The sequence below is a fragment of the Polyodon spathula genome, chromosome 8, assembly GCF_017654505.1.
Source record: "Polyodon spathula isolate WHYD16114869_AA chromosome 8, ASM1765450v1, whole genome shotgun sequence".
In the NCBI taxonomy this organism is placed as follows: domain Eukaryota; kingdom Metazoa; phylum Chordata; class Actinopteri; order Acipenseriformes; family Polyodontidae; genus Polyodon; species Polyodon spathula.
In genome coordinates, this window is record NC_054541.1 from 13,410,885 (window position 1) to 13,434,777 (window position 23,893).

Below are 23,893 nucleotides of genomic sequence, written 5' to 3' on the forward strand. Positions count from 1 at the left end.
ACTGGGGACTGTAGGGGGAGAGCATCGGGTTTTAGATTAGAAATCACCTTTATTTCTCTCCGGCGCTAAACCGATGCTTCATTTCTCTAAGGGTTGACTTGAAAACAGCGGTGACTCATCCTTTTCCACAGACCAGCCTCATGCAGCTTGCAGTAAATTCATGAACACAGAGCCAGCTCCGAGTGCCACAGGAAAGATGAGACAGGCTCACACTGAAGCACACGGCACTGCAGAGAGTTTGATGCGACTGCCGCTCTGCCTTGAAAGGGAAAGCGGAGCTGGGATTTCTCTGTGCGTGCTGGACCGTTAAGAAAGAAGAGAGCACTGTAGCTTGCGGGCTACCCCACATCAAGAACTCACACTCCACATTCATTTACTTACTTCGTTCATTTTAAGGATCCAATGTTACCCGTTTACAGAGGCCATGTTTGCATGCATGGTCAAGTCAGAGTAAAGCTACCTATCTGAGGAATCAAAATTCTCTATGCATTCTGCAGGCGAGCTGTGCACACTGCAAAATGATTCCTTGCCCATGTAAAGGTATTTAGGTAGTGGACCCTACTCACAAAGCTTTATCTCACAAATTATCATGAAGATATGAAACCAATGCAGCAAACTCTCCATCCACAGAGCTTTCTACAGGTATTTCATCAACGAACACACAATAAACATACCTTTGAAGAACACAAACTTTCCATCAGACCTCTCGTAGGCAGCGTCGATCCTGGCAGGAAGCCCTTTCCAGAACTGCTCGATCTGCATGGGATAGCCTTCCTGCAGCCTGCTGTTACGCAGCCTCCAGAACCAGCGATCCTGCAACACAGAGCATGGAAAAAACATGAATATGAACACACACTGAAACAGGACCGGTGTCATAAATGAACACACAGAACACAAAGACACACTGAAACAGGACCAGTGTCTTAAGTGAACACACAGAACACGAAGACACACTGAAACAGGACCAGTGTCTTAAATGAACACACAGAACAAGAAGACACATTAAAACAGGACCAGTGTCTTATATGAACACACAAACACAACTACAGCAACACCAGCTGGAAGGGGAGCTAGACCATGGAGCTTCCAATTTCAAATGAATTTAAACTGTGAGGGACTGCTGGGAGAACTTGTGTCCTCTCACCTTAAATACGAACATCTCCCCCCTGAACAGGGCCACAGTGTTGAAGTTCCCATCACAGATGTTAGGCTTGGCCCCTGGAGAGTGGGGCCTGTCCCCCGAGGGAGGACGCGGGGGTCTGGACTGCCGGTCGTGTTTCCTTTCCGAGTTGGTGTGGGATCGACGGGCCGGTAGAGTAGGCAAGGGCCTGGTGGGCTCCAGCATCTCAGCAGGAGGGCCTGAAAAACAAAAACACAAAAATAGCAACAAAGGCCCTTCTGTAGAAACTGCTGTAAGTGAGATATAAAACGGCACCCATAACTCTCCAAACAATCCCTTCACTGGGTTTAACTAACAGAGGCAGCGATTGAAGGAGCGGAAAGTTAAGACCCATAGACCTCCTGAGACTTTTGTTGACTCTGTGAGTCCTCGACTAGCAGAACCTGGCTGATAAAAGTCTCCCAATGGTTTCCAATTGGACAGGAAGGCTCACAGTTGATGATCAAATCAAATAGCCTGCTGGGGAGTGTCTGCAACTTGCAATGATCCTTCCTGGGTTTGAAAAGAATCACTCTTAAAAACAAGCCTAGGCTTGCAGCCAAATCTCATATTTCTGTCTTGACGCTGGAGAATGCAGATCAGAAAACCACTAGGGGTGGGAACGTTGAGCAGAAACATTTAAATATTCAAACCACAGTCAGGAGATTGTGGGATAACCCTGAGGAAAAACGCACTCTTTTCCAAACAGCGTGGAAGACAAAAGAACATAAAAACAATCAAATTAAATAAAACTCTCATGAGAATGTGCAACTCGTAAAGGCTGTGTTTGATTGGGTTATGTTATTAAATTACCATCAACTAAATCCCACTAGCACTACATCATCTGTATCAAAGCTGGCTTACTGAATGGGATTAAATCCAAAGAAATCTTCCTGGATTTACCCACATTTTTTTTGCCATTCCTGGCATGTCTCGAGGTTTGATTGACTAGCTCCATTTATTAAGGGAATATAATTTTTTTTTATTGAGTGGGACGTGTTTTGTCTGCATACTGTATATATCATCTCACCAAGGTAATTAACCCTTTCAGTCACCACTCACAAGACACACATTTACAAACCATAGATCTTCTGGATGCCCTGCAGATCGTCCTGGGGGAGCTTGAAGTTCTGCGTCTCCATGTACTGGTAGAAGGGAGCCATGATGGCGCTGGGATCGTTGGAGTGCTCTAAGCCCAGGGCATGGCCCAGCTCGTGGACTGCCACTAAAAACAAGTCATTTCCTAAAAGAGCGGGCAGAGGGAAACAAGCAAACACAACGATATTTTCATTTTTGTTTCCTCTCAGTCATTATTAAAAAAACAAGCTGCTTGTAAAAAGAAAGCAAGATTACACAGGACTGCAGAACGAATCGGATCCACACCAGAGAGACTGGCAGACACACTGAGAGAAGCTTTTGCTCTTTGCTTAAAACTGAACGGAGAGGGAATTTAAAGGTTTGGATTTTTTTTCCTTTCTTGAAGTAGATCAGTGTTTTGTATAAACTAAAATACCAAGTATTCTCCACTGTGTTTTACTGCCAGCACGGCTGACCTTTGTTATTTATCTTTCCATGATATAATAACAAGGAATTAGAAATCATAATGAAAATAAAAGGAAGGCCTGTACTCTGGGAATTAATACACAGCTGAGGTCAATATCCAGCAAAACTTGAATTTCCCAGCATTTGACCTGTGCCTGATTTCCAGTCATGTCATTTAAGAGAAAAGCCTATGGACTGTTACGCATGGTACCAGACTATGTTTGATTGGATTATATGTTTAAATTCCTTCCCTTTCTAAATCCTACAGGGCTTTGCTAATAAGCACAAAATCATCTTTTTCACAGCTGGCCTATTCATGCTAGATTGAAAGGAATTTACCACGGTTACCGTCGTGATTTGCGTTCCCCAGAGTCCACGGCTCGTCTGAGTCGAAGTGCGTGTCGCCTCCGATCCCCGGACCCGGGAAATAGGCATGGGCCAGAAACCCCCCCTCCCCGTCAAACGGAGAGCTGTCTCCATGGAAACCCGAAGCGAAGAAGATCATGATGTCTGCCTCCTTCCTCTCGCTCTTAATCTCGTGATACGGGACCTCCTCAAACGTCAGCGGGGTCACCCTCTGCCACACATCGAAAGCTTGCCGGATAGCTTTCCGTGTCTCAAGCTCTCCCACCTTGGGGGTGTAGTTATGTATGCTGAAGCAGTCAAAAGAAAAACAAAATATGTTTCTTGACTTAAAATGAATTCAGGTCAAGACAATTTCAAAGCTAAATCTGTATTCGTGGACAGTACGGTTTCAGCCTCCTGCGGAAGTCAGGCTGAGCCTGTCCTCTGCTGTGCTGTGCTTAACAACAGATGTATTCCCTCCTGCAGGATTGTTAATCTCACCAAGACAATTCGGCACTGAAAAAGGTACTTGAATGCAAGACTATACAGACATGCAAGATGATCACTCAGGAACCTTTTGACATCAGTAACAATAATAGAAAACCAAAATTGGAAAAGATTTCAGCTGAAATAAAATGAGACCAAAAGGATTTCCTGGGATGTGGACATGTGTGCACATTGTGAACCAGTCAGGATGTGGAGGTGGTACTCATGCAAGGCGTGATTTATGCACTGAGCGATGCAACTGTGACTTTAGCCTACACCAGGAAAATATTGGAATATACCAGTATGCAATAATACAAACTAAATGCCATTAATTGCAGCGTGGCACAGGACAAAGGTCAAGTTAAGTCGCTGTAAGCAGAGAACAAGAAAACATTGATGTTTTTTCTTAGTGCTTTTTATGGGACAATCCCAAGAGAAATATCAAATGGATCTCTTGGTGACTCTAGGTGCACATAAATGAAACAGCACATCTGCCAAGAACAATCATAAAAAGGCTGCCTGCTGGCTGAAGCCAGACGCTCATGCAACATGACGTCAAAGTCTCGAGTCCAGTGTCCAGACTAAGCTTTGATAATGATGGGTCCTGACAGCATGCAAAGATTAGATCGGGTTCAGTTACCTCCAACACAATCCCAAATATAGCACTCGACCGAAAAGGGCTGGAAAGCACAGGAACACCTTTGTGAGGCCCGTCTGGGGGCAGATCAAAATGCTACTGAACTCAGCCTTGCTTAGAGATGAGGGCAATCCAGGAGCTGGAGAGATGCACTCTCTCCTCATGGAAGAAACTGGCACCCGGTGGAGTGGAGTGCAAATCTCTAAAATACATCCTGGAGAACAGCCAAGGCAAGTCGATAAAAGTGTACAGCTTTGGAGAATCAATATGTTTTACTGCTGACCTGAGACAGAGCTGCAAACACCAGAACAGGCAAGCTCTGGGTTTTAGCTCAGAATTTGTGTTGGAGCACTTTGAAAAGTTTTAGAATGAGCTACCCTGAAGGATGCAATTCTCCGGGTAAGTTAGCAAAAGAGTCTACCCTTGTGTAATGTGATTTTATACATCATTAGTCCGATCATCTATTTCAAGCTTCATATAGCAGGACCATAGCAGAGGCAAGGCCAAATGAATGAATCAAAAGCCAACCCCAAAGAGCCCACTCCAGCCCTTCAAACCGCCGAGCGACTCCCATCTCATTTACAGCAATAGCCGAGTCCCCAGGAGAAGCTCCTACCTGTAGGTGATGTGTTTCTGTCTCCACTTCTGTCCTGTCAGCGCATAGCGTTTATTCCTCCTTCTCCGGCTGATCCCAGGGTGGTCCGGCACTCCGCACCGAGGCTTTCTCATCCACCTGGAAAAATGAGAAGAAGATCCAGCTTTCTGGTGCAGTGTGGGGGAAAGGAAGGAAGAGAACTGGTCTACGACATCCAGGAGCAGGGTTTGTGTCTGTTGCCCCAGGGGCTGTATCAACGGGATTCATTAATGAGCCAGGTAACTAATGACCCTGCTACCACATCAGACTGGTAAACATGCCCACATATCAATTACCCTCTAGATATTCATTTTCTCCACTTGCATTTCATGCTTTCTAGTCCTATCCCCCGGGTAATTTGGGTTGACCTACTCTTTAATAAACTTCAGTCCGCTGAACCACCACTAACAGACTCCCGTCACTCCACGAACCAAAGAAGGGAAGGAGATGACCAATAAAGATCTCTTACTCTATCGTTGTCTGATCCAGCACACCTGTCACAGGTATCCCATAGAAACGCTGCATGGCAGCGACGGCAGACTGCATGGCCTTCTCGGACCGCAGGTCGGATGTCCGGATGTCGTGTGGGAGAAGGTAGCCATAGTTCTTCAGCCATGTCTGGAACGAAACATAGAACAGAGACTCCAGATCAGGAAGGATGTATCTAAAGTGCCAGGTGAAGGGTGAGGAGGGGGCTGCATGGCACAGAGGGCTCAGCTCCTGTTCGTACACAAATTACACATTTATTTTATTGAACCAGGACAGAACCTTTGAGAAATACATCTCATTTCAAGAGGGTCCTGGTAAGAGAAGGCAGCAAGAAATAACACATTATAAAATCAATGGCAAAAAGAGACAAATCATTCAAAATAGGACAAAAGCACTTCGAACAAGCATAAAAAAAACAGCACTGCAAAATAAAAGCATGAAAAATAAAACAATTCCAACGGACATGATCCTGGTCACAGTCAGTATTTACAGGATTTGCAACCCAAGTCAGATTGAAAATACGTATTTATGATGGATTTGAAGAGGCTGTTTTTATGTTCCAAGGCAATGAATTCCAAGATGGAGTGCGATTCAGGTCACAAGTTGAAATGTGTTTGGAGGGCTGAACTCGGTCCCCAGTGGAGATCAGTCCACATCACAAAACAAACAGCACACAGTTACTTAGTCTTTGCTTGAGCTCAGGACTGATTGCAGGGGGCAGTTCAGGTCAACACTGCAGTGAGCACTGCCTGCAGAGCTGTGAGGGGCAGCACATCAAACTAGAAGAACCAAATCAAGCAGAGCCATGTTTCTGCACTGTGCCTGACTGTAAACATTGTTCCTCAACTTCCCCCAGCACTACAGAAATCAAGCACAAACAGAAGAAGTATCTGCAGAAGAACTGATTTCTGCAGCTTGCCGATTGGAAGAGCACGTCCCGTTAGCACGGGGCATTAAACATCGGCAATGGTAAAACATATATCGTTACACCATGAGAGACATCATAATGAGATCACGGCAAGAGGAGGAGGGGGAGGAAAATCTAAAAGGAATTGCTCATTCAGCACATTATTAATCATGCAGCAGCAGCGGCAGCAGCAAGCTGGTGTCCCAGAAGATAACAAATGTGTTACTCTTGTAGAAAAGTATTTTTTTAACTGTTGCCAGAACAGACACATAATGTATAACCTGCCCCTTAAATAGTAGAATTAAACACAGACGCACACACACACACACACGCACCCACACACACACATCCACACACACACACACACACACACACACACACACACACACACACACACACACACACACACACACACACACACACACACACACACACGTGCAAACACACACACACACACACACACACACACACACACACACACACACACACACACACACACACACACACACACACACACACACACACACACACACACACACACACACACACATACACACACACACACACACAAACGCACACACAGTGTTAACCTAATCTGTGCACAACCCCCACTGGTTTCCATGATTCTTTTTTTATAACACGTAAGCATTTACTGTACCAGTGTGCCATTCATCATCAGATAATAAGCACACACAGCACCACGAAACAGGCGTGTGCAGATCTATAGAGCATGGGCCAGATGAAAACATGATAATAAATCAAGCCGTCACAGTGGAAAAGTACCATGCTTTTTCCCCTATTAAAAATATCAAAGACTCTTAGGAAGCAACTTTTTGAATACAATTACAGCTGTTGGCTTCCATAACCCCTGTACAGTGCTTTGTGATGGTGGTCCACTATGAAAGGCGCTACATAAAATAAATATTGATTGATTGATTGATAGATACTGCACACCCACCTGCTGGACATTAATGCATTACACTCTAATTGAAATGTGCTTATCAGTACCAGTGCTGCTACCAATACTGAGAATCCATACCAGCTTAGTCACACGACTGCATGTGCCGGATAACAGCTTAGTTGGAGTATCTGTTACAAACATCCTAGCCTACATCTATAGATGTGTAATAAAATGTGTTATAACAATACCAAGCCATTGTTAATAGTAATAACATGTGACATAGCATTATATGAACTAAGACATTAACTGTACTTATCCTTATCATTACTTTAAAACATGACACGGGTAATGTGTCGTTATTAATATAGTGCTGTAATGTTGTTCCTTGTTAATAAAAAAAATTAATGAACACGGGGAGGCCATTCGGCCCATCTAAGCTCATTCGGTTCCTAGCAGCTTTGTGATCTCAAAACATTGTCAAGGATCCAAGTGACGGGGGGATCCCGAGCGGTGCATCCGGTAATGGCGCTCCGCTGAAGTGCAGGATGCGCCTATAGCCTGGAGATCGGCGGTCCGAATCCAAACTATGCCACTGCCGACCATGGACAAGAGTTCCCAGGGGGTGGCACACAATTGGCGAGGCGCTGCCCAGGCAGGGAGGGTTTAGGTCGGCTAGGGAGTCCTTGGCTCACCACGCATCAGCAACCCCTGTGGCTGGCCGGGCGCCTGCACACAATTCAGAACTGCGTGGTCCTCCGACGCTGTAAGTTTGAAGGTGGCTGCACAGCGGGCTTGCAGAGCGAAAGAAAGCAGATGGCTGACGGCACTCGTCTTCGTCTCTCCCGAGTCAGTTTGGGGGTTGCAGCGGTGAGCGGGGTTGAATAATAATTCAACATTCCGAAATCGGGTGAAAATTGGAAAACGAATAAAAATAATTGTTAAAAAAAAAAGATAAACACAACACCTCCACAATGAAGCAGTTCATCTCAGAAGGTTGATTTCCTTTCTACATATTTTAATAAGCAAGCGGCTCTGCTAATGAGAAGGCAAGCTGTAGTTAATCAAGTGGGACCTGTTCCAGCAGCATGCGTTCACAAGCATGCCTCTCCTTCTTTTCCTGTTTTAATTTAGACCCTCATAAACCTTTATTGCTCCACACTATGATAGAGAGCCACATTCAATTATCTTTTCACAGGGAAACAAAAATAAAAACATTTGCAGAAATGAAAAAGAAAAGTCCATGCAATAAAAGGAGGGGGAATGCACCAGCATTTATTATGCCTCGATTACAGTATATTTGAGCAACAGTACCTTTAGACTGATCAAGGTCTTTACACAAAAAATTCAATTTGCACCATTTTTTAAAATATGTATTTATTATGATTGTTTATATTGGCTCCTTTAATTTAATTATGAAGCATATACCAGCTGGTAATTATCAAAAGAACAGACTTCATATTTATTCCCTGTGATGATTGCTGTAGGGTTTGCTTTACTACACAGCATAATACTACCCAATCATAAATGGGAGAATGCTATGAAGCCCAAAGGCTATTATATGTAGATCTCACAGGATTGTTTTTGCTATATTAAAACATTTGGAGAAAAATACCAATCTTCTGTCCAATTGTGGATGTGTGTTACGTTATAATTGTGGCACCGAACATCTGTCATCCTGGCAGGAAATGAAAACGTGAAATGTGTATCTGTGAGGAGGGAGGTGACAGCGGGGAGAGGGAGAGCGACGAAAGCAGGCTTTCAGAAAAAGAGTGAACAGAGAAGCAGGCAGGTAGGCAGGCAGGCAGACAGGCAAAAAAGATAGCTACAGATGTCCAAATCTAATTTTCTGACGTGCTTTTAAATGGAGAGTCTTAGAAGTCACAAAGCAAATGGAGCTGGTATTATACATTTCTCGCACAATAGCAATGGCATTCGTATAAACATCTTTCCTAATCAGCGTGGCTTTTCTGTTCCAAATAACTGCTACCAACAATGTTACACTAAACATCGATGATTTCCAACACTAATACATTTACATACACATTGAAATGAAAGCAGAAATCTATAAAACAATGAATCAGTCTCACTCACCGGCTACTAAAAAGACAAAAAACAATGAAACTGACCAGGACCAATATGCTGTTGAAACATAACAACCCATAACTAATCTTCTCAAGCCACTCTATATAAAAATACAAATCAGCTCATAAGCTTACATTTCAGTGCTACAGCTGAATTAGCTTTCGAGAAACAGCAAGCGGAGGGTGCGGGAACGGACACACACCCCCCCGGGCGGCTGCTGTCATGGCACTTTAGACTCGTTAAGCCCGGTTCTTGCTGACTATAATAGCAAGGCAATATTCAAACTGCAGATCTTGACACCAGAGAGCTGCTGCTGGAGGGAGAGGTGGAGAGGCCTGGACAAGCTGCTGCTTCCAGCTCGGGGATATCATTCCAATAGAATCACGAGGCAGCGATTTTACACCACAATCCCAGAGTACCATGACAGGAAGGGAGACGGGAAGAACCACGGAGATAAACTCGCAACAAACAAGCAACCCTGGATTCCACGACTCAAGGAAGCACACTAGAAGCAAGCTGGGTTTGCTTTTTTGATTCCATTCCTTTATTTATGCACCCAGATATCAACCTTCCTCTCCTCGCTTTTATTTTGGAAGTGAGTGAGGTTTACCAAGCCCCTAATTAATGAAGGGACTAGGACACTGCTAAGCACTTTGATCCATTACTAGGAGGTTAATTAGCTACAGTGTATATGTACAGTAGCCAGCCCAGGTTTGCCTAACGAAGCTCGTTAGGTCAAATCTGCAATGGATCAACCCTCAGTTTCCATTTGGCAGAATCCAGATCTGCTTACTGAATCAATCCACACAGTTTCCAATACTGTTACTGCAGTCTGCAAAAGCAGGAACAAAACCCACAACAGAACTAGGGAAAGGGTTTGCATCCACATGCCCAATGCCTGAAACCAGCTTGGATATAATTTAAAAAAACACAGTGCTTCAACACTGGAAACCCACGCAGCCAGTAACAGTTCAGGGAATTTAACTGTACTGCAACAGATGCTGTACAAGAGAAGTGGCGGATTTGTTTTTACAGCACCCCCCGTACTTCTGTCTGAGCTCTCCCTCCCAGTTTCGAGAAGCATCTCTCCGTGCTGTTCTGTGTGTCAGTCTGGCAGAGATGACTGGTACAAAAGCAGCATGTACTAATGCTGGTGGCAGAGCAGAACACTTCAAGTTGTACCTCCTGAATATACTGGGGAGAGAATTCCAGAGCTGAACGCTCCGCTACCACAGACCTATAATCAAAATCTGAAGATCTCTCATAAGGTAATCCGAGGTAAACAGAGGGAGGCTGATATCTGGCCTGTTCGCTAGTACCACTAGCACACATTCTCATTTATACCAGCCTGACTGGCCCTTATAAAAGTTTCCCATAGTAAAAGCATAGCACTTCAGTATGAAAACTCTCCCTGAGTAGGCTCTGCCAGCACAGTCCTCTCTGCAGATACCAGGGGCGATATCATAGCAAAGCCCTCCCCAACTCCCCAAGGATACGCCAACGCACTCTACTTCATTAGATGCTCTCACAACAAAGTCTCGAACAGATCCCTTTACTGGAACAGAGCTGAAAGCAAGGCCAGCTCCCCCAGCTTTTTACTAGGCAGCACTGCGACACAGCAGAGCGAAACGCAGCTGCCATCGGCATCTACTGTGAGCAATTCTTATTGCTAGAAAACGTTATTGCAAACGCTAGCTTTGCCAACTGAAATTTACTGTGAAACTGGCACAGCACACGCCGACCCTTCCAATGCCTGCTTTGTTACTTCTCTCCAGTCCAAGCTACATAATGATTGTCATTTATTCTCACACTGCAGCCTGCTGAAGCCTCCAGTTACACCAAATCTATTATTCTGACCCCCTTCTCCTTACCACTCATTATTAAACCGCTTCTTATTTTCTGAGTAGGGGGGTACATTTCTAATTCAATGCACAGTATCCATGTGTACAAATGTTACCACAGTGAATGTGCAGGCTTCTTTTTGTTAACATGCTTTTACAATATACTCGCTGTCCGCATGCTGAGATAATGGAATATACAGTAAATGCCCATGAGTCTCAGTGTTTCACACAGTGGCTCAGCGCTTGCTTGGAGTTTAATACACAGCCGGGTTGCCTACGTTACACTGGTAACCAGCACAGGGGACCCAACACAAAAACTCCTCGTGAACTGCATCGGTCTGTACTGTCAGGGATCAGAAATGGGCTGGGTCTGAGCGGACCTGTATAAAGTGGTGTCTGCTGCTCACCAAGGCGCACACCTGTACTGCTGGCAGCACTGAAGAAGGCATCATGATGAAAAGTGTGACTCAAGCTGCTTCAGCGATCCTGCAGGGCATATCACGAGCCCGACTAGCATGTTCAAATAAAGGAGCACCTAACGTACTCAGAAAACTGCTTCTGTCTCCTCTTTACGATCGCAGAGGCCAAAGATGACACCAGCGAGACAGGCCAGTTCAATGTAGACACAAGGGTGCGTATCATTTTCAAATCCGAGTGCTTTCAGACGAAATGACATTAAATCGCTGTCAGTATTCACTCTGATTTGAAATGGATCCCGGCGAGGTGGAGAGAGTGCTATTGATCGATGTGGACTGGTGGAGCATCGACTCTGTGATGAACCGCGCGGACCCCAGCAACCACACTGAGGATCGTTCACAGAGCTGATCTGACAAGGCTGCTGCGCTAATTAGTTCTTTAACAAGCCCCACATTACTTAATAGAAGCAATTTCCCAATCAGATAAATCTGAAATTGAAATGCTTCTTAACAGCGGCTGACAGTCTTCTGGATCCTCTGGTCACTTTGCAGAGGCTTCTTCCTACTCACTCAAACATCCCTAAAGGTTACTAACAAATCAAACTTTTTTCCACGACATGCCTAAACTAAAGAACCAATAAACTGACTAGTAAAGGAGCTCATGCCTTTCAGCTCTGGAGCCCTGGGTTTGAATCCCACTGGAGTGCTGTGAGGTGAGTGGTCTTGGACATTCATCCAGTATATCTCAATGCAACCACACTAGCTGACACAATTTGCAGTCTCTGCTTGACAGAGGTTAATGTACAATTTTCTTTTTTTTCCATCAGCTAAAATATATATTTTAAATTGACCATAAAGTTCTCCAACTTTGGTTTATTGGTATTATCCAACTAGAGCGCTCCTAAAAACCAGTGTCCCTGTTTCTACAGGCTGTAGGAAAAGCTACATTTGTATGAAGCTTACTGCGGTATTTCATAATGAAAGCACAGCAAAGTATAGACAAGTGTGGTGAAAGATAGCCTGATAACAATCCTGGGTAAGCTCTGGATCAGGAGGGGGTTGGGAGTTTCAGCAAATGTGAAACACTGCTCGCTGTGACCCTCCATTTCTTCATGAAACAGGAGCGTGTTTGATTTGATTTCAGCTGAATCACGTGAAAGGACTTGCTGCATTTCTCTAATCAATTATTCCTAATGCATCCCATCTGGCATCTTTCATTTCCCTGCAATGGGAATGTTTGTATCTCTATACAGTGAGTTCATTACATCTTTCACACTTGACCAAACTAGAGCACAGATATATAGTATATACAGGTGTGAAAAATGCTGTAAAGTAACAATGTTTTCAAAAATAGACATGTTAATAGATTATATTTATCAATTAACAAAATGCAAAGTGAGTGAACAGAAGAAAAATCTACATCAAATCAATATTTGGTGTGACCATCCTTTGCCTTCAAAACAGCATCAATTCTTCTAGGTACACTTGCACACAGGAACTTGGCAGGTAGGTTGGCTCTCTCTCTCTTGGAGAACTAACCACAGTTCTTCTGTGGATTTAGGCAGGCTCAGCTGCTTCTCTCTTTTCATGTAATCCCAGACAGACTCGATGATGTTGAGATCAGGGCTCTGTGGGGGCCATACCATCACTTCCAGGACTCCTTGTTCTTCCTAGTTCTTAATGACTTTCGCTGTATGTTTGGGGTCGTTGTCAGGCTGCTGAATAAATCTGGGGCCAATCAGATGCCTCTCTGATGGTATTGCATGATGGACAAGTATCTGCCTGTACTTCTCAGCATTGAGGAGACCATTAATTCTGACCAAATCCCCAACTCCATTTGCAGAAATGCAGCCCCAAACTTGCAAGGAACCTCCACCATGCTTCACTGTTGCCTGCAGACTTTCATTCGTGTACCGCTCTCCAGCCCTTTGGCGAACAAACTGCCTTCTGCTACAGCCAAATATTTCAAATTTTGACCAGCAGTCCAGAGCACCTGCAGCCATTTTTCTGCACCCCGGTTCCTGTGTTTTCCTGCATAGTTGAGTCGCTTGGCCTTGTTTCCACATCGGCGGTATAGCTTTTTGGCCGCAAGTCTTCCATGAAGGCCACTTCTGACCAGACTTCTCCGGACAGTAGATGGGTGTACCAGGGTCCCACTGTTTTCTGACCACTGTGTCTACGGTCCTCAACGTTGCCCGTTTCTTTGTGCTTCTTCAAAAGAACTTGGACAGCACATCTGGAAACCCCTGTCTGCCTTGAAATTTCTGCCTGGGAGAGACCTTGCTGATGCAGTATAACTACCTTGTGTCTTGTTGCTGTGCTCAGTCTTGCCATGGTGTATAACTTTTGACAGTAAACTGTCTTCAGCAACCTCACCTTGTTAGCTAAGTTTGACTGTTCCTCACACAGTTTTATTCCTCCTACACAGCTGTTTCCGTTTCAGTTAATGATTGTGTTTCAACCTACGTATTGAATTGATGGCCATTAGCACCTGTTTGGTATAATTGTTTAATCATACACCTGACTATATGCCTACAATATCCCTGACTTTGTGCAAGTGTACCTAGAAGAATTGATGCTGTTTTGAAGGCAAAGGGTGGTCACACCAAATATTGATTTGATGTAGGTCTTTCTTCTGTTCACTCACTTTGCATTTTGTTAATTGATAAATATAAACTATTAACATGTCTATTTTTTAAAGCATTCTTACTTTACAGCATTTTTTCACAACTGCCTAAAACTTTTGCACAGTACTGTACCTCAAGGGGCTATAAAGTATTGCGAAGCGCAGGTAAGTAAGATATAGTATCAAACACTAACTAGAGAGAATAATTCATTAAATTAAAGGGAATTCACAGTCCTGCAATGAATTTCAATGAAATGAGCAAACAGTGAAGACCATGTGAAGCACAGCTCTCTGCATGTATAGATGTGTTTTTACCAATGGAAACCCCTTTTCATGCCACATGCCTGTTTCTCAATTGAAACCATTTCACAGCACAGTCAGCTGCTGCTCTATCATTGAATACAGTGAAATTCCTGGTCAGCTACATCCATCCGACACAAGAGCATTGCTTAGCAGCACAGATCGCCAGAGTCCATCCATTTCATAAGTGATGTGTCACCTCAGCTGGGTTTAATATGGGCTCTCCCTAACCCTACTCAGCACTGGACCAACAGCTCTGCACACCCATAACCATTAACAAAGAGGCAGCCTCTGAACAGCTCTGCACACCCATAACCATTAACAAAGAGGCAGCCTCTGAACAGCTCTGCACACCCATAACCATTAACAAAGAGGCAGCCTCTGAACAGCTCTGCACACCCATAACCATTAACAAAGAGGCAGCCTCTGAACAGCTCTGCACACCCATAACCATTAACAAAGAGGCAGCCTCTGAACAGCTCTGCACACCCATAACCATTAACAAAGAGGCAGCCTCTGAACAGCTCTGCACACCCATAACCATTAACAAAGAGGCAGCCTCTGAACAGCTCTGCACACCCATAACCATTAACAAAGAGGCAGCCTCTGAACAGCTCTGCACACCCATAACCATTAACAAAGAGCAGCCTCTGAACAGCAGCCTCTGAACAGCTCTGCACACCCATAACCATTAACAAAGAGGCAGCCCCTGAACAGCTCTGCACACCCATAACCATTAACAAAGAGGCAGCCTCTGAACAGCTCTGCACACCCATAACCATTAACAAAGAGGCAGCCCCTGAACAGCTCTGCACACCCATAACCATTAACAAAGAGGCAGCCTAACAAAGAGGCAGCCCCTGAACAGCTCTGCACACCCATAACCATTAACAAAGAGGCAGCCTCTGAACAGCTCTTTCAATTGATAAAAAATGCCACTGGCCCTGTCACTGCTCCCCCTTTCCTGGCACCCTAGACCAGTGTGCAGTGATTGTGACTTCTGTCACAGACTTGATTGGATCCATCCAGCTTGTTTCAGAGAGGCCATTGAACGATTGACCCATGAGGTTCACATTGATCTAAAGTTTCACCTCAACGCTGGTAAATGTGCAGCTCTGTTACACTGCAAGCCACCTTCTGAAAGATTTGTTTCAGTTTGCAAACATTATTCATCCTGGAGTGTTTTTTTCATTTGAGCTGCAAGAGGACTCCAGAGACGTGGGTTTCTCATCGAGAGATCAAGCCAGCCTTGTCAGGTACCCTTCAGCCCTGCTTCATTGCACATTATTGTCCACGTCACTCAACTCTGCACGGGCTCAAGGGGTTTATAATGTAACACATTCACATTAGAGCTCTCAGTGTCTTGCAAAAAGAGATCATCACAACCACAGCATGTGCTTAAACAAATACAGATGAGACAGACAGATGAGGAGATGGACAGACAGCGCTCTCTCTCTCTCTCTCTATATATATATATATATATATATATATATATATATATATTGCTTGCTGGTTTCGATAGTTCATGGTTAGAGCACGCTGACTGTAAATTGCACATGGGTTATACCTTACTGTGCAAGGCCCTTTCACAGTATTTTATTATTGCTTGGATGGGCCGACGCTCTAGGCAGTAAGCGCCTCTGAAACACACAACATGGGATCGATGCAGTTTCCTAAACAGGTTACTCTCAAACCAAGGAATCCAGTGTATTCCATATTGCATTGCGCTCCAGTGACTTCTCCACTGCTTTATGTGCATTAAAACTCTAAGCCACTGAGGCCTCCACTATCTCCCCATTCCAGGGGAAAGCTTCCCTAGGCAGGGATAATGAAGCCAGCGCATCAGGAGGCAAGGGTGGGAAAGAAGCACAACCCAGTGAAGAGCCATGATTGACTGAACAAGGGCAATTAGCTATTAGACAGTTCAACCTAAAATAGATAGAAGCAGAGATTGATCAGAGACATACAGCAGCATCTGTACCCCAAACTGCAGCTGAAACAGATTCCTGGCACAGAGGCCAGAAGACTGTAACGACTGGCCTACACATGGTCAAAGTGACTGGAGAGAATTGTAGCGTCCGAAAGGATTAGACAAACATCTAGAAGCAGAGCTGATGAAGACTTCTCACAGAAAGCTTTGTCTAAGATTGTCTCTAGTATGTCTATTTATATATTATGATTGACATCTGAAAGGTGTCAATCAATACGCACAATAACACAGCCGCTGAATTCAGTCAGGTGACGAGTTACTGCACTGACCAGAAACCACGCCCTGCGATAATCACCATTAACAAGCACCTGGCTCCTCCACATCTATCTCTGGGTTTTAATATTTAATACTTAAGCAAGTGCAAAAACCAAACAACAAGCGGGTTAACGTCACTGTCAGCCAAGCACATGAATGTGTCGTAATGAACCGACTCTCGTGACCACTGACCCATGCAGGAGAGTGGATTACACCACATTAATAACATCTGCACTGTAGTAGGCAACTTGAAATAGCTGTGTGATATAAACACATACCGTATTCACACAGAACCTGGACATGCCTTCTCGATTCTCTTTAAAGCTCTGTAAAGCAAACTCCTGCCTCAGCACTGCTCAACTAGACGAAGCAGAGTCCCAGTTTGAAAACACAAGCTACGCCGGTGCAACAGCACTGTAATAAGGACGTCCCTTCTGTAGCGCGAGGAGCCAAGATTTCATTCATACAGTCAGTGCTCATACTGAATACTAAACATCACACCATTGAGCAGATGAGGAGGGCCATTATATACTCCAGGCTGATAAGAAGAATGAAACAATGATCTGCTTCAGGAGGTTTAAATGGTTCAGTTAAACAATTAAGATTGTGCAGAGTTGCCCAGCCTTCCTGCTCTTTGCTCCAGCTGTACCCTGTACACAGTGCAGTATGTAGTTATGCATTCAGTGCACTTTTAGAACAGTACAGAACTGACATGTGTTAACACCCATCCCAGCGCTAATGCACTGTAGAATCACAGCCACTCACGACGCCAGTGCCCTCTGTTCCCTGTGGAGTCAATGCACTGCAGAATCACAGCCACTCACAAGGCCAGTTCCCTCTGTTCCCTGTGGAGTCAATGCACTGTAGAATCACAACCACTCACGAGGCCAGTGCCCTCTGTTCCCTGTGGAGTCAATGCACTGTAGAATCACAGCCACTCACGAGGCCAGTTCCCTCTGTTCCCTGTGGAGTCAATGCACTGCAGAATCACAGCCACTCACGAGGCCAGTTCCCTCTGTTCCCTGTGGAGTCAATGCACTGTAGAATCACAACCACTCACGAGGCCAGTGCCCTCTGTTCCCTGTGGAGTCAATGCACTGTAGAATCACAGCCACTCACGAGGCCAGTTCCCTCTGTTCCCTGTGGAGTCAATGCACTGCAGAATCACAGCCACTCACGAGGCCAGTTCCCTCTGTTCCCTGTGGAGTCAATGCACTGCAGAATCACAGCCACTCACGAGGCCAGTTCCCTCTGTTCCCTGTGGAGTCAATGCACTGTAGAATCACAGCCACTCACGAGGCCAGTTCCCTCTGTTCCCTGTGGAGTCAATGCACTGCAGAATCACAGCCACTCACGAGGCCAGTTCCCTCTGTTCCCTGTGGAGTCAATGCACTGTAGAATCACAGCCACTCACGAGGCCAGTTCCCTCTGTTCCCTGTGGAGTCAATGCACTGTAGAATCACAGCCACTCACGAGGCCAGTTCCCTCTGTTCCCTGTGGAGTCAATGCACTGTAGAATCACAGCCACTCACGAGGCCAGTTCCCTCTGTTCCCTGTGGAGTCAATGCACTGTAGAATCACAACCACTCACGAGGCCAGTGCCCTCTGTTCCCTGTGGAGTCAATGCACTGTAGAATCACAACCACTCACGAGGCCAGTGCCCTCTGTGCCCTGTGGAGTCAATGCACTGTAGAATCACAGCCACTCACGAGGCCAGTTCCCTCTGTTCCCTGTGGAGTCAATGCACTGCAGAATCACAGCCACTCACGAGGCCAGTGCCCTCTGTGCCCTGTGCATTGGATCGGCATGCCGTTGTCCATTCTCTGCTGTAAACTATAACACAGCACAGGGAGCATTATGATGTCCCACCATGGTGCACTCTTGAGCCTCTCCTTCTCTAGCCTGAAGCAGCGGTTCAGATTGCTAATGCAAGTAAACTGGAATGCCAATGCCAGACTAGCAGCAGCATCTCCACAGGCAGACTTTAACAGCAGCAGATTTACGAGCAAATTAAAGTTTTATAAAGTCAGGGAGCTTGCAGGTCTGCAAAATACATTTAAAAAGACTTACAGCAAAACAAACGTGCAAGTCCATCTGACTGGCTCGCGAAAGGGCTAACTGCTAAACCTGCCCTTCCAGACGACAGTCAGTTTGATGGGTACTATATCAATCAATCTATATATCGATTGATCATTCAGCTGCCTGAATGCATTGCTGTTATTAAACTGTTATGTGTTGTTTATTAAACATGTTTAACTTTTAATTGCACGTTTATTTAACAACACACAACACATGCTCATGTCTCAAATAAAATAAAGCAGGAATTCATATTCGACTCAACAGATCTGTGTCAATTGCTCAATTCTTCACCAAACTCTACCTCCATCAAAACTTACTGTATGCAGCACTTGAGAATAATATTGCAATTAACAGAGTGTCAATATGCATTGTACACAAGGGGCATGGTATCATTCTGATCCATTGTAAAGAATGGACAGTAAGTTCAATACCACATGAAAAGGTATGACACCATGACCTAGATCAGCAGCATGCACTAGAATAATGTTGCATTTCATATCAAATGCCCATGCTGAGTTTCACCAGCAGAAACATGGTACCCAAGACATATCTTTCAACAGGGTCCCCATGACCGGCTGTGCATTACTTAAGAATATGAGTTCAAATGCAAGACCAACCGAGCCACAGCTCACATGACATCATACCAGGAAGAAACAGCAACTTTTCCATCTCCAGAGCTGTGATCACAATGTGCACATTAGCGCTGGGAGCGGCTGCATTCTCCATCACAGCAGTACAAAACACCATCAGAGAAGCAAGAGATCTTTAACCGAGGAAAGAGGAGGGCAGGCTTTTAAACCTTGGCTAGCAGCCCTTTAAGGACCTCGAAGAAGGGCTTATAAAAAGAGCCACCTATGGGAAACAGAAGCAGCAATTCACTGCACCTCAGTATTTGTTTTGTGGGTTATTCTGACTGCCCTGCTGCCCAATACCATGGGGGTGGTGGGGAGGTTCCAGGTCACAATATAGCAGTATTCACTCAAGTCAATTGGGATTTGGATAAGCAAACCCAATGTGATTTCACAGTTAGGCATCAATGCATCAGTTTGTTTGCATTTAAGAGACTAACAATGGACAGGCACTTTAGACTGGCTCCTGGTGGTGTCCAGCTCGTCTTCTTTATGCATGGCATCTCAAGATCTCAGGAATCAGATGCAGATGACATCATGAGCGTGAGCTGCCTGTGTTAATGTATTCACACAGCCTCCTAAAAAAGCAGTGTGAGAGTGTTAAGAAGCTCATTAAAACCCCTCCCGTCTTCACTACTTGATCACATGCACTGTTAAATTAGAACATGGAGGCAGGCTCGGAGGTTATTTGCTAGCAACTACTGACAGTTTGTCTGGCAGCTTTTTCATTGCATAGCATAAAATATTCAGTGTTGCCAATCTATTCATATAACAGGTTGTCGGCTCTGCAATCTCCCATTACTGTATACTGTGCATTAAAAAGGTGTGACCACACACTTCAGCCATCAATAGAACTTGCTTAGATTCATGCATTTTTAGATCTACCTCTTCAATGATTTATAATTAGTCAAAATATTCATCAGTACTAAAAGTCATAGATTTACTAATATATATAGTATATATATATATATATATATATATATATATATATATATATATATATATATATATATATATAGTGGTAGGGATTAAAATCCAATATCAAAGACATTCATAAAGAAATCATAATATGACTCATATAAACAAGGCTGGGAGAATAAGACTCTCAATATATAGCAATTTGAGCCATTCCAGGTTTTACTGTGAGCTTAAAAAGTGAAACTGTACTTCACTGGTAAGAGGTTTACAGTAGGAGTGTATGGTGTAGCTGATAGTAAAACCTGGCACTGACCTAATGGTCTGTGCAATGGATCGGACTGCATATTTCCCATCCTGATACAAAGTGTATAAAACATGTTTGAAAATCCAGATACAGTACGATACGAACAATGCTTTAATACATTTCCTGTTTAAAATACATCTCTTTGCATAAATTAAAATCTGCATCCTACAAATTAAAAACCCATGCAGTTCAAATGCTAATGCACCTTCAGTTTTATAATATCTTAATTAAAAAAAACAAAAACAAAACAACTCATTTAGAATCCTCCCATGTGCTATTGTAACACTCTCATAGAAACACTGCTCACAGAAATATCTAACAGCAGGGTCTGTGTGTAATACTCTGCCACGCAGAACCCTCTAAGGCCCGCAGTAACCATACTTGAACAATGCAAAAACACACAATGCAATACAATGGGCAGGAGCCACATGTCTTGGCTACAGAACAACCTCAAAAGTCAATAGCAGGTCAATGTGTGTGCGTTTCTCATGCATCAGGAACTGAAATGAACACCTGCTCATGTGGAGTGTTTTACCCTTCCAACAAAAACACAAGGATCCTACCAGGAGCAAGCGAGGCGTGGATGCCCATACATGAAGGCAAGCTCAACGCAGGAACTGTGCCAGGAGGACACAAGAGCAAGCAAGGATTGCACGGCTGCCATGCACAACACCCGCAAGAGGTGTGTTGCTGAGAGGAGACAAGGAATGCATGTCTCTCTCACACAAGGAATCTGCAAGACTGGAACTGGCTGCAAGGTTCTGTGCAAAGCATGCTTGCAACCCTTACTTGTCCTTATGCCATCCTTGCATACGTGCGTGTTATAATCCTTGCATGCGTATTTATTTATTTTGGTATTGGTAACATGCAGAAACAAGGTTACAGTTCTTTGTTCTATAGAAAGGGTGTGCAAGTTCTTTGTTCTAAACTAAGCAGAAATGCTCTCCCCCTATTTTCTATATCCTCAGTTCTAATGTCACCAGTGCCCCCTTGAGCTCTGAAGCGGCTCGTTGCTATTCCCATACATTAGAAATGAGCTATATTTGGAATCCAGCTGAATTCTGGTTTCTTTGTTTGGGGGGTGGGGTGGGGGTCTTAGCATTAGATTAGTTTAGTTTAGTATTACCTAATAGAAAAAAAAGAAGAAGAATTAATGATGTATAATGTTAAATAAAATTTTAAAAAAAAACAGACACTGCTTTACCTCTGGGATGCAGTTCATAGTGCTGCTGCAGAGTAGTGTTATATATTTATAGAGTTTATTGTTGTAATTTGCTTCTGCGGCACCCACTTTCACAGCATGACAACATACCTCCACATGCTTTAACGAGTGTCCCATGTTAGCCATTTTTTTATTCCACAATGCACTGTTTATCTTTATTAAATTACTGGCATATGGGTAATGAGTAGACATCATAAGCCTCACGTGCTGTGTTTGCACTGCATGGAATTCAGCTATTTCGGTGTCGGCGAGGCAAACAGACCGCGATGTATTACTACGCAGTCAAAGATTACCACGAATTTCTTTTGTTTTTTGTCACCCCCATCAAACAGAGAAGCCGTTATACTGCATCTCAAACGCACAGCCGCTTCCTGTTCTGTATATATAATGCAAACACATTCGCAATGCAACGCTCTACACTGCGTTCCGATTGACAATTAAAATGTTATTAAAATTGAATCTGGCGGGCTCATCATTCTTCAATGAGGTTCCGCTTCTGTGAATAGTATAGCTATTCCTCAACAGAAATATCATTCAGGTCTATCAATGCAGTGCACGATACTGGCTTTATCGCCTCTGTTTCTTCGCTCGTTATTGACTGCGCCTATATTAATTTACAATGTCTTGTAAATTCTCTGGTGCAGAATACCCTATTAGTATAATCTATCTATCTATCTCTCTCCATGCATTTTATGCAAATTATCTTTTGTGAGTGGAACCTCATATTGCACTGCAATAGTTTCTCTATTATTATTATTATTATTATTATTATTATTATTATTATTACTAGGTTGCAGCAGCAGCAATGCCACGCTGCCGCTCTTCTCCGTGCTCAGAAAGCAGTTGCATCGAGACTCTGTTTCTCCTGACCTACCTCCACAATGAAGGTCTTCTCCTCTCCGCACACTGAAACTACCCAGAATAATATATGAAAATAGCAGGTTTTCCAGCAGAAACCCGGGAGCCCAGCTTTCCTCCTCTTTCCTCCCATCCCAGCCATGCTTGATCCCGTTATTCTTCCCTCTGTGCGTGTGAGTTGTTTTTTTTTTTTTCTTCTTCTCCTGTTTCCCAGTCTTCAGGTCCTGTCTTTATTCCTGGGTTGAACGATGCTCCTTCATTCCCTGATTTTTTTTCTGGTTTATTTCACTGCAGACCAGCCACTAAACTCGGTCCCTCAGTGCGCAGACTCGTCTCTTAAAGCTGCAATGTTTCCACAGTACAGAGACAAGCCTAGCAACCGGGGCGTACAATGCCGAGGCTCGCTAAGGTAAGACGTTCACTGCCGCGCTACAGGCACATATTAAACTGAACGGCTTAATGCTTCATTCAACAGTTGTATTGCGTTCTGTTGCACGCAGTTCAGGTAATTTTTAATCAGCAAAACATTTGATCCCCTCTTCTTGTGTACATGCAATTTCTCCAGAAAGTGCCCGAACACCCAGAGGACAGGGGTGCCGTGTAAGTGAAAGAAGTGCAGGCAATCATCTCACATCTCTGTGCCAGTCACATGACGCTCAGATTGTATTTACAGTATATGAGTTCATTTTATCTGATCAGCACTCAGCTACTATATTTACATGAGGCAAGTATATATGTCGTTATATTCACACACACACACACACACACACACACACACACACACACACACACACACACACATATACATAGTGGCACAGGGGACCACATTCAGGGACCTTGTGACAGATGGGTGTAAACAGGGCGGTGCCTGTATATTTATTCCCCAACACACAAACAAAACAGACAAAACAAACTCTAATCCTTCTTATACAGTATACCTGCCTGCTCAATCCCAGGCAGGTATCCCTCATTAAATTAGATGCTGACTCTATCCCAACCCTATGGCATTCTGGGGGATGTAGTCCTGCAGCAAACCCTCTTTCCTAACCCCTACTCTGCCACTATATATATATATATATATATATATATATATATATATATATATATATATATATATATATATATATATATATATATATCATCAGTAAAACCCTTTCCAAACTACATTATCAAAGTAATTCCATGTCTCTTTCTCTAAACTGAAGGCCAATAAGGCCTGTATTTCATAGCATTGTTTGGAACAAATAACCATAACCCTAACCTTGACCCTGAC

The 23,893-nt window shown here is 44.0% G+C and overlaps 1 protein-coding gene across 2 annotated transcripts in view; it reads right to left on the bottom strand.

Annotated features, from left to right (window-relative positions):
* Nucleotides 1-23,354, bottom strand: part of LOC121319461 (matrix metalloproteinase-24-like) — a 31,268-nt gene extending 7,914 nt beyond the window's left edge. Inside the window, exons 1-7 of one of the 2 annotated variants that reach the window (XM_041256910.1) lie at nucleotides 22,637-23,354; nucleotides 5,273-5,421; nucleotides 4,786-4,902; nucleotides 3,050-3,354; nucleotides 2,241-2,402; nucleotides 1,145-1,359; nucleotides 675-813 (exon numbers count right to left, since the gene is read on the bottom strand). In XM_041256910.1, the coding sequence (XP_041112844.1) occupies nucleotides 675-813; nucleotides 1,145-1,359; nucleotides 2,241-2,402; nucleotides 3,050-3,354; nucleotides 4,786-4,902; nucleotides 5,273-5,421; nucleotides 22,637-22,762 (1,213 nt within the window). In that variant the 5' untranslated portion in view covers nucleotides 22,763-23,354. Of the gene's footprint in view, nucleotides 1-674; nucleotides 814-1,144; nucleotides 1,360-2,240; nucleotides 2,403-3,040; nucleotides 3,355-4,785; nucleotides 4,903-5,272; nucleotides 5,422-22,636 lie in introns of both variants that reach the window. The other variant, XM_041256909.1, reaches the window with a different exon arrangement.
* Between the last annotated feature and the right edge of the window lie 539 nt (nucleotides 23,355-23,893).